This window comes from Microchirus variegatus (genome assembly GCF_963457635.1).
Source record: "Microchirus variegatus genome assembly, chromosome: 20".
NCBI lineage: Eukaryota > Metazoa > Chordata > Actinopteri > Pleuronectiformes > Soleidae > Microchirus > Microchirus variegatus.
Window position 1 is genome coordinate 4,909,345 of NC_139821.1, and position 14,930 is coordinate 4,924,274.

Genomic DNA, 14,930 nt, shown 5'->3' on the forward strand with positions numbered 1-14,930 from the left:
TCTCCCCCCGCCTTTTTTATTATTATCACGTCTTTATCTCTTTATCAGGCCTCTCCACTCGTTCCTCCTCTCTCCTCCTGTTTAGGGGGAAGGATGCAGTCATCAATATCTCTGGCTGCGTTACAGGCGGTCCACCCAGGCACCTCCTGGAGGGCAGCGCTATTAATGGAATCCAGGGAAGGATGGCAGACGACCAACAGGCGGGCGAGGCAGGGGGAGTGCGGTTCGCTGCCTGGCTTCTCTCTAATCCATCCCACATTACTGGCCGTCAATAAGCGGGGAGAGCAGCACAGTCATGCTGAACTCGAATGAACCTGAAATCTCATTCGGGTGCAGTGGAGAAGAAAAAAAAAAAAAAAAAGTTTTGTGTCAGTGCTTTGCTTAGGAAGCAAAAAAAAAAAAAAAAAAAAACCTTCTCAATCAATGTGATTAAAGTGCAAAAGCAGTGATTATTAACTTTTCATCACCAGCTCAGTGAGCAACAGCAGCTCAATAGACTTTATCGTTCTGTTAAAGGACACGTAATCACAGCTGATTAAGGTTCTGCTCGGGGTCGTCTCGGGAAAACTGGGAACAGGCTCATCGTCGCCGTGCTCGCAAAGTGCAACCGAGGCAGCTTTTCGCTGACGCCGCCGCCGCCACCGCCACCGCCGGTCCATTTCCCCCACAGACAGTCAGGCCCGGGGCCGGGGCAGCGCTGAATGGAAAACTAATCCCTCCCTCTAATGCAGCAGCATTACAGCTGCCCGTCACTTCCTAATTGGCTAATGGTGAGATTAAGGCGGTCAACAATGGGCCGCGCTGACACACGGCCTCAGCCAGTCATAACAGAGGGTTTAGGGGGGTGAAAAGTCTCTTTACATCCGGCCTTAACCGCACAGTATTGTCCACAACAAAAGCCGGAAAGTGGACTCTGCCGGAGGCTGGAAGCTCAAAAATCTCTACTAGGTCAAACATTCGTATTATTTCCTCTTTGTATCACAACAAAAGAGATGATTTTATGGTATAAACAGCCAAAATGTGTGTTTTACGTAAGCAAAAGTGCCACCTGTTCACTGTTGCATCGCGTTGCAGCAACTCAGTCCATTTAGGGGACAAAAGGTGATTTATGTTCATTTAAATTAGTATTTTTTTTAAAACTGCTGATCGCCTGGACTGTTTTTACACACTATTAGAGCGTAAATTAGAGTCTAGGGTTCAGAAAGAGAGAAAATATCCAAATGAGCTGCAGTTCTGTGGGTGAAAATGCCTCGTTTGATGCCAGAGGTCAGAAGAGAACGACCAAACTGGTTTAAAATGATAAAACAGTAGCTCGAAAAAACCCACTTCTACACACTATAATCACATTAACCATAGAGGTAAAAAACTGTGATGTTTGTGGACCTAATAAAGTGTCTAGTAATCTCAAAATCACAAAACACAGCCTTGTCGTTTGCACCTAAACTTAATTTTTTAAAACCATAATAAAGATGGATCTTTGCAGCAGCAGCAGCAGCAGCAGCAGCATCTGTTGTTGTTGCAAATTATTCTTTCCTATACGAATCTGAGATGAAAGAGAGAAAGGATGAAGAATAAACAGCGGAGGCTTCAGCAAAGATGGTGCAGCAGATCGACGAACAGACTCTCACTCTGTCTCGCAGCCTGTCACCTCACCGCGGCAGCTATGGTACGTTCCACGGCATATTTTCCTTTCGCCCCCGGCGCGAAATAAAACAACACCGTTTACTTACACATGTATATCTGTGTTTACAGCGCGTGGTTTTTAAAGTCCTTAGAAGAATAGCGGTACAACCAGAGGGAATGAAGGTGGACACGTTCGTTGTGTGGTGCCAACAAGCTGCTCACTGTTTATGTCCACCCAAAGCTACGGCAATAACCGTAAAATGAACGGTGACGCTTTAGTTGTTTTAATTAATGTAAGTGAAGCAACTGTTGCAGAGTCGTTGGCAAGAAACAAACCAGTCACCTGTCGCTGAGCTTTAACTAAACTGAAACGGCAACACTGAGGAATTCTCCTTTTAACCTCATCAAATAAAACAGTGTTCACTTGAAGTTAACTAATATTAACAATAACTAGGACCTCTATTCACGAAAAGGCCCTCGCCCCACGCAACTCATCGTATCCCATGACTGTGAGAAGTTTCATGTCGTTCTGTTTACGTTAAAGCTTTCAAAAAGTGGAATTTTAAAGTAGCCATTTTAACGTCAACTTTGTCGGAGCGCTGAGGCCACGCCTTTTGACAGATTTAATTCATTAACATGTCTGGAACATATGGACCTAGTTTTACGCGGCTTGCTCAAACGTGCTAGGACGAGTTTGTTAAAATGTATAGATTAGATATTTTTGTTTTTCCAAAATGGCCGACTTCTGGGTGGGCGGAGCTAATGGAAGTACATTCGAATCGTGAAAGCAACGACTTTACCAATCTTTGGGTAAAATCGGAACAACTTGTCTGGAACCCATGGACGGAGTTTGACGCGGCTAGCTCAAACGTGCTAGGACTAGTTTGTTCAAATGCATAGACTAGCTATTTTTGTTTTTCCAAAATGGCTGACTTCTGGATGGAGCTAATGGAATCGCGGATTAGAATCGTGAAAGCAACAACTGTGCCAAGTTTGGCTAAAACCAGAACAACTTTTCTGGAACGTATGGACCGAGTTTTACGCGGCTGGCTCAAACGTGCTAGGACGAGTTTGTTCAAATGTATAGACTAGCTATTTTTATTTTTCCAAAATGGTGGACTTGATGGAGCTAATGGAATCGTGGATTAGAATGATGAAAGCAATGACTTTAGTAATTTTTTGGGTAAAATCGGAACAACTTGTCTGGAACACATGGACGGAGTTTGACACGGCTAGCTCAAACGTACTAGGACGAGTTTGTTAAAATGTATAGATTAGCTATTTTTGTTTTTCCAAAATGGCCAACTTCTGGGTGGACGGAGCTAATGGAAGTACATTAGATTCGTGAAAGCAACGACTGTACCAAGTTTGGCTAAAATCAGAACAACTTTTCTGGAACGTATGGACAGAGTTTTACGCGGCTAGCTCAAAAATGCTAGCACGAGTTTGTTCAAATGTATAGACTAGCTATTTTTGTTTTTCCAAAATGGCTGACTTCTGGATAGAGCTAATGGAATCGTGCATTAGAATCGTGAAAGCAAGGACTGGACCTAGTTTGGCTAAAATCCGAACAACTTTTCTGGAATGTATGGACCGAGTTTTATGCGGGAGATCAAAAGTGCTAGCTATTTTTGTTTGTCCAAAAGGGCTGACTTCTGGGTGGGCGGAGCTACTGGAATCGTGCATTAGAATCGTGAAAGCAAGGACTGGACCAAGTTTGGTTAAAATCAGAACAATATTATCACCTAACTGTAATCAGGTCCTGGTTTGAGAGTGCGATGTCTCCAACACAACATCAGGACGGGTCAGGACGACCGCGGAGAGACGAGGCTCATGATGACCCCCGTTCTAATCCCGGCTCTCTTACTCATCATCATCATCTCTCTTCACACAGAACAAACCATTTCGTCTCTCTGTCTCGTAAAAAAAAAAAAAGTTCAACATCTAATAAATACACTCAAGCGTTGCGATTGTTTTCCAGCCCGCGTAGCCGCTGTCTGGATATTTTAACGATATCCTCAGGCTCTGCGTCTCGGTCCTGAACACACAGCAGCGTCTGTCTCTCGCTGCCTGCACTCACACGTTTACATTCATGCTCAGGTCTTTTTTTTGCGGCGTTCAAATGTGAAGCCAAACACTGAGAGGTCACGCGTTTACGCTGGTGGTTTTGTAGCGTACAGTATGTCAGAGTAACTCGTAGCAGTAGCACCGCCATCCCCCAGTGAGGAAACAACTTCACATGTTCGCTGTGACCAGGGCAGCAGCTAATGGTGCTCAGCTGCACAAGAGGGAGTTGCACTTGTGGCCTGTGGTTGTGGAGCTTGAGTGCGACTCGAGGACATCGCTGGAGAACGACGGGGGGGGTTATGAGATCGGGGAAAACCCTACACTACAGCTCAAGCTACTCTCGCGTCAGTTAAGCCTGGGACGCATCGCCTTGGCGGTCGGCCATCGAGGCTTTTGATGACCGTCTGTAGACCTCAGGTGACGTCCAATATTGACCGACCGTACCAAGTTCCTTGATTGTAAATCAATTTGATCAACAACATGAAGTCATGAAGTCGCAACCACAAGTCGTTCCACGCATGTGATGACAGACAAAAGCCGTGCTACCATCAAGTGGAACAGTTCAGTTTGGTACAGTCCATGTTTTGTTTTCCATTAGGATTAGTACCAAAATAACCATCCCCAAAGGTTCCATTCTTTGGCACCCTTACCTTGGGTTACCAGAGTAAGATGGTACGACCGGAGTAAAATGGTACGATCAGAGTAAGATGGTACGACCAGAGTAAGATGGTACGACCAGAGTAAGATGGAACGATGGTACGACCAGAGTAAAATGGTACGACCAGAGTAAGATGGTACGACCAGAGTAAGATGGAACGATGGTACGACCAGAGTAAGATGGAACGACCAGAGTAAGATGGAACGACCAGAGTAAGATGGTACGACCAGAGTAAAATAGTACGACCAGAGTAAGATGGTATGACCAGAGTGAGATGGTACGACCAGAGTGAGATGGTACGACCAGAGTGAGATGGTACGACCAGAGTAAAATGGTACGACGATCAAGCTCAAGCTCCACCTTGGCCGATTCCACCCATGACAGCCAAATGATTGAGCGACAGATAAACGTCACTTCCCTTTGCGATCGTTGTAAATATCCCGTGGAAGTCGAGGCAAACGCCCACCCCTTCTATTCCCCTTCAACATTTGACGTCTGCTGGGTGTCCTCCATGATTGTTGGTATTTTTCTCTGTTGCGTTACCTTCAAAGTCGTTGTTAGCAGTTATCAGTGTAACCAATGTAAAGGTACTGTTCTCAGTCGAAACACAAGTCTTTCATCGTCAATAACGAACACTAACAGCTTCCTCTCAACTGAGGCTCTCCAGTGGCCCCCGGTGGTGATAAATGTGCTTTACATGAGGTGCCACTTTTCATACAGCCCCCTTTCACCTTTGATAACATCCCACTTGGACAATTCTCAGTGCTTCTTTTCCCATTTCCTGTTGTTGTCTTGTTTCTTTTCATTCGCAAACGGATCTTTTTATTTCTTCCTACTTCTAAGAGACAAATGTTCTGTTACTTACCTGTTCACTATCTCCCGCTGTGATCTGTTTGTTTGGGTTTTGTTTTTCTTCTCCCCACTGTTATCTTTGGAGAATGTGAGAAGCCACAGTAAAGTCTGAGGGCGGATTTACTTCCTCTGTTCAGTCGTGCGCGGCGTTTCCGCCGCCGACTCCACAAGAGGAGGAGCAGATTCACGGTTCGGTGTCGGATTTCATCAGTTTATAGAGCCACAGCGCCGTGTTTATAGGAGACATTTTTACGTCCATGCCGAGACACGTACGGCCAATCCCAACCATTTATCTAAAGTGGGGCCGACTGTGGAACACCGCTACGTTTAATATACGACGGCCAAGATGGCTGCCATTGAGAGGTATGTTATATCCACAAACAAAGAACAAACAACTGCATTTACGACTGAGATGAGAATTTACACATCTACAAACTAGTCCTGGTCATGCTAACGGCGTCGTTAGCCGCTTCAACGTTAACGCTTGACGCGTTTCTATGACGGCTGACCGGCAAAAAGATGCTTGTGACGTCATGTTTACGTGCCGCGGCACAGGAGTCCAGGCACCGCTTACCAGTTAGCGCTGTTAGCTGCGTTAGCTCCTTTAGCGCCAGTTAGCGCACCTACAGTTTAACTGGAGCGGTCTGTTTATTAAACGAAAAGAGCAGCCCTACAAATACCCAGCGTACCTGTGTACTGCCTATCCGGTCAGTGGTCATGGAAACGCGCCATGCTTTAATGTGCATTAACGTTAACACCGCTAACCGCCGTTAGCACCATTAACGTGCCCAGCACTACAACAAACATGTCTTCCAGAACTTCTCTTCCCACAATTCTTGTCAAACTTCCAACTGAGCCCATCTGAGGATGACGTCAACAAAAGTGGGCGTCCTCCTCCTAGCATTGCCTCGATTCTTCAGACCTTCCTGTGCTTTCCTCGGAATCGTACGTTTTCCTAGAGGCATTTGGATCCCGCAGATAAGGTCCCTTGGAAACTGATAATTAACTGAGAGGTTCCAGTTTCTTTCACATTGGCCTTGTGATGCCACACTATCTTTGTCATGCATTGTTTCTGCCTTCTTAAGATTTAATGGTGCAGATTACCAATTAGCGATTGTGTTTGCATCCTCTTGTGACAACTTTGAGTCCTCAGTAGCTAAAATAATAAAATGCGAGTATTTAGAAGCACATTTGAGGGTCCCTGCTTCCTGTTTTTATGGATAGAAATAATGAATGTTCACAAAAAAACAACAACAATACCTGTCTTTGGCTGCAGCTTCCCACACTCTCCAAATTGGCCTGAGTCCAGGAACTCACCTCAGGGGATATTTGAGAATCCTGGCTCCTGTACACTGACAAAAGGATGGATGCCGTATTTAACCATAATGAGTTTCCCAACTTTCAGCGATCAAGGAGCTGTAAATAATCATGATTTCCTCTTCTTGTGCCTCAGGAAGGTTTGCTATACTTAACCAACCTCTGCGGGATCATGACCCATATATGATAGCATGATAAAAGACAGATTTTGATTTTAGACGACAAGCTATAGCATGACTTTTTTGTCCAATTTTGGACGATATACTATAGTATGACTTTTTTTATCCGATTTTGGACAACATGCTATAGTATGACTTTTAGGTCAGATTTTGGACGACATGCTATAGCATGACTTTTTTTGTCCAATTTTGGACGACATGCTATATAGTATGACTTTTTTGGTCAAATTTTGGACGATATACTATAGTGTGACTTTTTGGTCAAACTTTGGACGACATGCTATAGTATGACTTTTTGGTCCAATTTTTGAAGACGTACTATAGTCTGACTTTTTTTGTCCAATTTTGGACGACATGCTATAGTATGACTTTTTGGTCAAACTTTGGACGACATACTATAGTGTGACTTTACGTCAAATTTTGGACGACAAACTATAGCATGACTTTTTGGTCAAATTTCGGATGACATACTTTGGTATGACTCTCATATGTTGGACAACATGCTATAGTATGACTTTTTGGTAATTTGGACGACATATGACTTTTTGGTCATATTTTGGACGACATGCTATAGTATGACTTTTTTGTCCAATTTTGGACGACATACTATAGTATGACTCTTTTGAATCGCTGTTTGCCTCATCATTGTCACCTGAGAGAAGTCCTCCACCCAGAAGATGCTGCCAAATATAGTTTCTGCGACATCAAAGGTCCTGTTTTTGAAAGTGTGTGCGCTGCTCAGTCAGAAGATGTGTGTGTGTGAGGAGGAAGGCCACAGACACTGACGCACACGTTTCTCCTGGAGTTGTTTTGTTGTGTCCCCTGCTGCTCATTTGCTCTCATAAGCTCTTACAAAGTAATCTAACAGCAGGTTTGCGGTGGGATTTTTTTTTTTTTTCCTTGTAGCTGTAAACTTTGACAAACGCTAAATTGCTATTTCTAAAAGGTTTGCACAAATCAAGTCCCTGTCTCTTCATTCCGTACGAGAGCAATGTCGAGAATACGACTCTTCTGAGTGAACATGCTGTAAACAAAAGCCAGTGTGCACTTCTCTTTGGATGAGCTGATCATTAAGTCTTTTGTGGGTTTAGTGTTTAGTTCCCCACACTCAAGGACCAATTAATCAGGATATTAACAAGAAAGCATTAGAAAGGCTTGGCAAGCAGCTTTAATACCCTGGTTCGCATTGTTTTGACTGTGCGTAGAAATTATGCATTGAAATGCAAAGAATGTGATAGTTTCTTTTAAATTTCATTCCGTGGCGATGGAGTCGAGCCGAGCTTTGATATAAAATAAGAGGTGAGGAGGCTGAATAATGATGTGCAGCCAATTGCCTCGGTCGAACGAACACCAGAGACCCCGGCGTTCATGGTCAGTGCCTCAGCCCACAGGCCAACACTTCTGAAGTGTTCACTGCATTCTTAAGTGAAGGAGTCGCTGCAGCCTTTTTTTCCAGAAATCGTTCAAAGCTTTAAAAAAAAAAAAAAAAGTTAAATTCAAAACTCTGCTACAGTTTTGAGTTTGAATTCAAGGCGTGTTGCCGTCTTTACGAACCTTATTTTTCTTAACCCCAGGGAGCTAAAGGAACTTGTTCACATGGACGTGAACGTCCTCCAGTCCTGCCACGTGAATCCGGCTAAATATACACCTCAAATTGTAGTATTTGATGCTGGGGAATTGTGAGAAGCATCAACATGGCAGGTTCAAAAAAAAGATGCTGCATCAAAGATTCTCTACCACATATTTATGCAAGTTTACACTTTTTAACTCTCAGAAATGTGTCTATAAATGGTATAAAAGTGTGCTACAACTTAAAGGTGCATTATGTAATTAAAGGTAAAGCAACTGGCCATAAAATCCTCCTAATATGTCACAGAGACTCAGGAATAATGTTCATATAACAAACTGAACTCACCAACAACAACAATACAGACAAAATAGTTGCATTAAAAAAAATATTTTGCAGACTGCAAATCATGTTTTGGCATGTGGCGCCACCTACTGCCGTCTACCAATCACTGCAGTCAGTAGAGTCTCAGCTGCCGAGCAACCACGGGTTGCCAGTTACGTCAGAAAACGAAACCTAAAAGACCTTAGTGTTTTGAATTTGAATGTAGTAACTCTTTTTGGCCACATTCTTACATATGGCACCTTTAAGTTTCATTATTTTAACATTGAATTCATACATTATTCTTACCCAAAATATTCAAATTCACCGCACGCAAGACTCAAAATCCAAATTGGAAAGACTGACAACGAGTCCAAACATATACGCGCTGCATCATTTGTCAAACTCTTACGTTAACAAAGGCGAAAACTAGGCCTTTACTTTTTCGTAGAAACCTTTCTCAGACATTTCACCAACAAACCTTTTTTTCGAGTTAATTCTTTTTCTAAAAAAAAACAGTTGTTCCCCGCTCACATGAAAACACATCCCTCGGTGAGCGTCTAACAAGTGTGATTCATGGGCTTCCTCTCGCAGTGAACGACTCTCGCTCGGATGTGAAAATCCCATTCGGCACTTTGGGGGAGCGAGGTGGGGGGTGGGGGGGGGTGTTGGGTACAGTATCACAGCTGGGATCAACTCTTAACGGCTCTCATCAACACAAGTGGCGTAGAGAAAGCGGTTTTTTTTGGAAGTTATTTGTACCTCAGTTTAACATCGTAAAAAAAACCAAAAAACTACTGGTTGCAGTAAGTGGAAGACGGATGATTGTTGTGGCAGTGAAATTGACTTGGTGGTGTCTACTGCTAGCGCAGGGTAATATATTTTCATCACGCTCAACGGGGGGCCCTCAACGTGTTGTCAGCCCCCCCTTTGCCCAAGGACTTATCTTTTGAATTCCCTCCCAAAATTTGCTCTAATAACCGGGTCAGGTTCTGCTAACCGGGTAGACTTCGCCTGAAGTCTGAACCTTCTGGATCCTCCAGAGATCCTCTGGACGCTAATCTTAAAGCATTAGAGAAGAAGTAGGTTATAAGGGAGGGATTTTAGAGGTCTCTAGGGTCTGGGAGGTTCTAATAGAGAGTCTGTGGGCAGCCACGGCAAAGGCCTTAAGGCACCTTGAGTCAGACTTAAGTCTTTATGGTCTGGTTTTAGGGAACCTCCAGCAGCAGTAGGTCAGCAGAGCTAAAGGCTCTGTTTGACAGAGGAACCATTGAGGGCTTTAAAAAGAATTAATAGAAGAGTTCATGGTCGGGACGCTCCCTCATCGCCGAATGTCTTCACAATGTCTGGGTGAATCCATGTGAGAGTGCAGCAGGAGAAGCTCCAGATAAAGGTGGAACCTCGGTAGAATTCCACCATTTCCATTAACCTTTATTATAGTTCCCAAAATGCAAAAAGAAACAATTACAGGAGAGTTAAATTCCAGTTCCTGTTACTATCTCTTTATCCTGATGTTCTAGGTGGTTTTATATCATTCCTTAAATGTCCAGATCCAATCCTTCCACACATGTCCGAACACGGCTGCAGCGCTCCCTTAATCACCAGTGACGACGAAGCGTCCAAAGCCCCAGCGGCTCTAACTTTTCCACTCTTATCTCCCGCAGGCACAACCAGGCAGCCGAAGGAAGGCGAGGTCCCGGGGGTGGATTATAATTTTGTGACCGTTGACCGGTTTATGGAACTGGAGAAAAGTGGAGCGCTGCTGGAGAGCGGAACGTATGAAGGTAAGGATTAATTTAGACGTGGTGAACGACATGTTATTTAAAAAAGAAAGAAATGATGGTGTTTTATTGAGAACACACTTCATGAGTGTATTTCCATCCATCCATCTTTTTGCTCTGCAAGGACGAGAGTTTCATCTGTCGTTCAGGACAATGAAAGGAATCTTAATTAATATAAATTCTGAATGAAAAGAGGCCGACGTGTGCAGACACGTACACACCAGAGCTCTCGCTCTTTATCCAGTGTTTATCGTGTATCCATTTAAGACACGGGGACCAGGTTCCTGTCTGAAGTAGCGATTCTGCAGAGAAGAAACCGTCGTCTTGTGTGGTTTCACAACACGACCATACGGAGCCAGAGCTGGTTGTTGTGAAACACAAGACGACGGTTTCTTCTCTGTAGACGTTTCCGTAACACATAAAGTGTCGTACAGCTCCGAGTATAAAGTTAAAGAGCATCCGGACAAATGGATAATTTCCTCAATTTCAAAAATTCATTAAAATATTCCTCAAGAGTTTTGCAAATATTTTCAATGGATCCTTGTTCAGGGTGATGGTGACTATTATGATTGTAAATTTCAAGTGATTCTGAGATATTTTTGTTTTTTTTGAATAAAGTCACCTCACTGTTAAAGTGCATCAGGGCAAATGGATAATTTCCTCAATTTCAAAAATTTATTACAATAATTCCTTAAGAAGTTTGATAATATTTTCAATGGATCCTTGTTCAGGGTGATGCTGACTATTATTATAGAACATTTCAAGTCATTCCGAGATACTTTTTTTTTTTTTTTTTTTTTTTTAATAAAGTCACATGACTGTCAAAGTGAATCACGGCAAATGGATAATTTCCTCAATTTCAAAAATTCATTAAAAATATTCCTTAAGAGTTTTGCAAATATTTCCAACAGATCCTTGTTCAGGGTGATGGTGACTATTATGATTGTAAATTTCAAGTGATTCTGAGATATTTTTGGGTTTTTTTAATAAAGTCACCTCACTGTCAAAGTGCATCAGGGCAAATGGATAATTTCCTCAATTTCAAAAATTCATTAAAAATATTCCTTAAGATGTTTGCAAATATTTCCAATGGATCCTTGTTCAGGGCGATGCTGACTGTTATTATAGAACATTTCAAGTCATTCAAGATAATTTTTGTTTTTTTTGCAAACACACACATACACACATGCACTATCCTCATATGACACTGTCTTGGCTCAGTCCATGACTCAGAGCTGCAGTGGTTCTTCAGTCGCCTAATCAAAACAAACAGACTCTCTCTCTCTCTCTCTCTCTCTCTCTCTCTCTCTCTCTCTCTCTCTCTCTCTGTCCCCTGTGGTCAGACAGACTTGAGGCTCAGATTTTTAAGCACTGGAAAAATGTGCTTCCTGGTCTTTGCCTTTGCCACCTTCAGCTCTCAGGAGACCAGACCTGGCATCACTTGACACCGTTGCTTACAAAAAATTTCACAACAAAGCAGAACCAAACAACACAACTACTATGGATGTTCAACTCAAAAAAAACAAAACGTTAGAGAATCATCGGATCACAAGGCAGATGTTTGCAACAAAGAGAATCTGAAGGTTGCTGATGAGATTTATTTTTTATGTATCAGTACACTCTCACACTGATTTCTTTTCGCTCTCTGATGCGACAGAGTTCAGAGTCCAGGTTTTGTGAGTTGCTGCGGGTTATTTGAGTTCCCACGCCGAGGAGCGTAATTTTCCCTCTCGGAAGCAAATCTACGGCTCGTTAAGTCTCCGGGATTTGTGTCCGCCGTGTGGGCGTCTCTAATCCCGACAGTCCCTGTAATCTTCTTCTTCTTTTTTTACTCTTACTTTTTTTTTTAAACAGCTCCTCTCGTCTCGTTTTTCACGGTTTCCACAACACGAACGCGATCTTCTGGGGCTTTTTCCTTCTCGCGCGGTAAACGCTGGGGGTTCGACTCGGAATAATCTCTAATCTGCGTCTGAGCGTTCCGTCGCGGTCGCTTTGAGTGGAGGAAAATGTGGCTTTTTTTAAACTCATTTGATATAAACCTGACACGACCTGCTCCAGACATGCTAATCTAAGCTAATGTCCTTCACTGGAAATCAAACACACACAAGTTTACTTCTCTGTCACAGCAGTTTTACCTCTCACTCTGTAGAACTTTTTTTTGCTTATTTTAACCATAAAAGAGCCAGAAAATATCCTGTAACTAAGTGCTTTTGCCCATTTTTGCAGAATAACTGTCAATATCTGGCAGCTATTTACAATTAACTGCATGTTAAAGGTGCCATATGTAAGAATGTGGCCAAAAACGGTTACTACATTCAAACTCAAAACACCGAGGTCTTTTCGTTTTCAGACGTACCTGGCAACCCATCGTTGCTCGGCAGCTGAGACTCTACAGAATGCAATGATTGGTAGACGGTGGTAGGTGGCGCCACATGCCAAAACATGATTTCAAAACATAAACATGATTTGAAAGTCTGCAAAATATTTTTTTTAATGCGAATATTTTGTCTGTACTATTGTTGTTGGTGAGTTCAGTTTGTTATATGAACATTATTCCTGAGTCTCTGTGACACATTAGGAGGATTTTATGGCCAGTTGCTTTAGATTTATTTCATTATGCACCTTTAACAGGGGCGATTCTAGAGTCCGTTGGGGCCCTAAGCAAAAATTCCCAGGGGGCCCTTCCCACCAGTGTTCATCACTGACACCAACGAAAAATTTATGATTTCAAAAGGTTTTTTATTCGAAATGAATTAAACAACATGGAAAAAACCTTGTAATTTTGAAAATATATAGAGTATGTGAAAATGTAAATAACAATAAAATACTGTAAACAGCTTTTAAAAAACTATATAAACTTAGTAAATAAAATATATATGCATTACACTGTAAATAGCTCACATTATAAACTTATAAACAAAATATAAAGTATATAAGTTTTCTTGGGGGTAATTAAATTTCCCAAAATTACCATCATAACTTTTGATGTGCAACTTCTCAGCTTTAAGAAACCGTTTTAACGATAGCACAAACCATTGCGTAATTACGGTGACGCAAAGTGCGCTCGGCTGCGATGCGCTAGGTGTTGCTCGCTTCGTGTGCTGAGGGTGTTTGACAATATTGATGTTGACGCAATTCCATACGTTTACTTACTCACTTACCGAGAGAAACACAGCGATGATTCATACGGAAATACATGGCAACTGTGTGTGTGTGTGTGTGTGTGTGCGCTCAATCTGCTAAGTGACTGATGTGCAAATGAGAACGTTTACGACTGTAAATATCCGCCAAACGTGTAAGAAATGGGTTCACGATGAGGTGCAAATGTTTGTTTTACAACTTGTAATTCTGTCAAACACGATGTGATGTGATGTGATGTGATGTGATGTGTGTGTTTGGATGGATCAGCCATTATCCATTATCACAGTGGATACGGACTTTTCACAGGAGGCAGATTTATTCCCTATAAATATATACATGATTCACTCTCTATATTTCTGTTTTTTCTAAATGGAGTAGTACCTTGGGAAAGCAGTAGGGGGCAGGGTTGCCAATCGTTTTGAAGGGGAGCAAGAAATTTCAACAATAACATGGCACCGTTTAGTGGCAAAACGGCATTAGTCGCAGGTATATATAGATCGATCCTGCCGTGACTTCCTCACGTCAACAGTCGTCCACTATTGCAGCCTCTATATTAACGACCAGGCTTCCTGTTGATAGACGACCCTTTGGAAAAGACATCCCTGTGATGGCAGATCTAAAAATACAAGATGGTAAGAATTTAGCCCATATAAAAATAATCTTTGTGTCTGAGCGTCTCCCTCCTCTTCTTCTTCTGTTCCAGACAACTTTTACGGCACCCCGAAGCCTCCGGCGGAGCCCAGCGCTCTGCTGCTAAATGTAACGGACCAGCTGCTGCCGGGCGCCAGACCCAGTTCTGAGGGCAAGCGGAAGCGCAACAAGTCGGTCAGCAACATGGAGAAGGCCAGCGTCGAGCCCCCCGAGGAGGAGGAGGAGGAGAGGCCCATCGTCAACGGCAACGGCATCGCTGTCACGCCAGGTCAGCGCCTTACAATCCATTCAGGGGGGCCTCTTAAGGACAGGTCGCTTTCGGGTCACGCTCCGGGGTTCAGGAGTCAGCGGTCGAGGTGTAATTTGAGCGGTTGCCGAGCAACAGCAGACGCCGACAAATGCACGGATTTCTGTGGAATGCGTTTTACGACAGGCGATCGCTTTGAAACGCTCACATGAATGTTTTTATGCGAACTCAAATGGGCCGATGCGTAAATCTAATAAATTAGAATTCGCTCTCGCCAGTCGCTGATTACCTATGCGGTCCAAAGTGTTCATGATTAAAGCTGTAAGTGCTGCCGCTTCCTAGAATTTGATATAATTGATTAGGTTCGAGTTTGCCGCGGAGGGGATAGCCAGAGGGCAACCACGCAAACACAACTGGGAGCCCGCAGGCTCTTTTAAAAATCAGCAAAGACGTTTTGATTAATTTTATTCTGACCGCTTTCTAAACTCCTGAACCTTACCTCCCTCCGAACGTCAGAAAGTAGACA

General features: G+C 43.0%; 1 protein-coding gene across 1 annotated transcript in view; it reads left to right on the forward strand.

Moving 5' to 3' along the window:
- The window catches only part of magi2a (membrane associated guanylate kinase, WW and PDZ domain containing 2a), a gene marked incomplete at its 5' end in the record, with an annotated part of 224,561 nt that overhangs the window by 144,968 nt on the left and 64,663 nt on the right, over positions 1-14,930 (forward strand). Inside the window, 2 exons of the mRNA XM_083906759.1 lie at positions 10,249-10,368; positions 14,210-14,425. Coding sequence (XP_083762885.1) covers positions 10,249-10,368; positions 14,210-14,425 — 336 coding nt within the window. The remainder of the gene's footprint in view (positions 1-10,248; positions 10,369-14,209; positions 14,426-14,930) is intronic.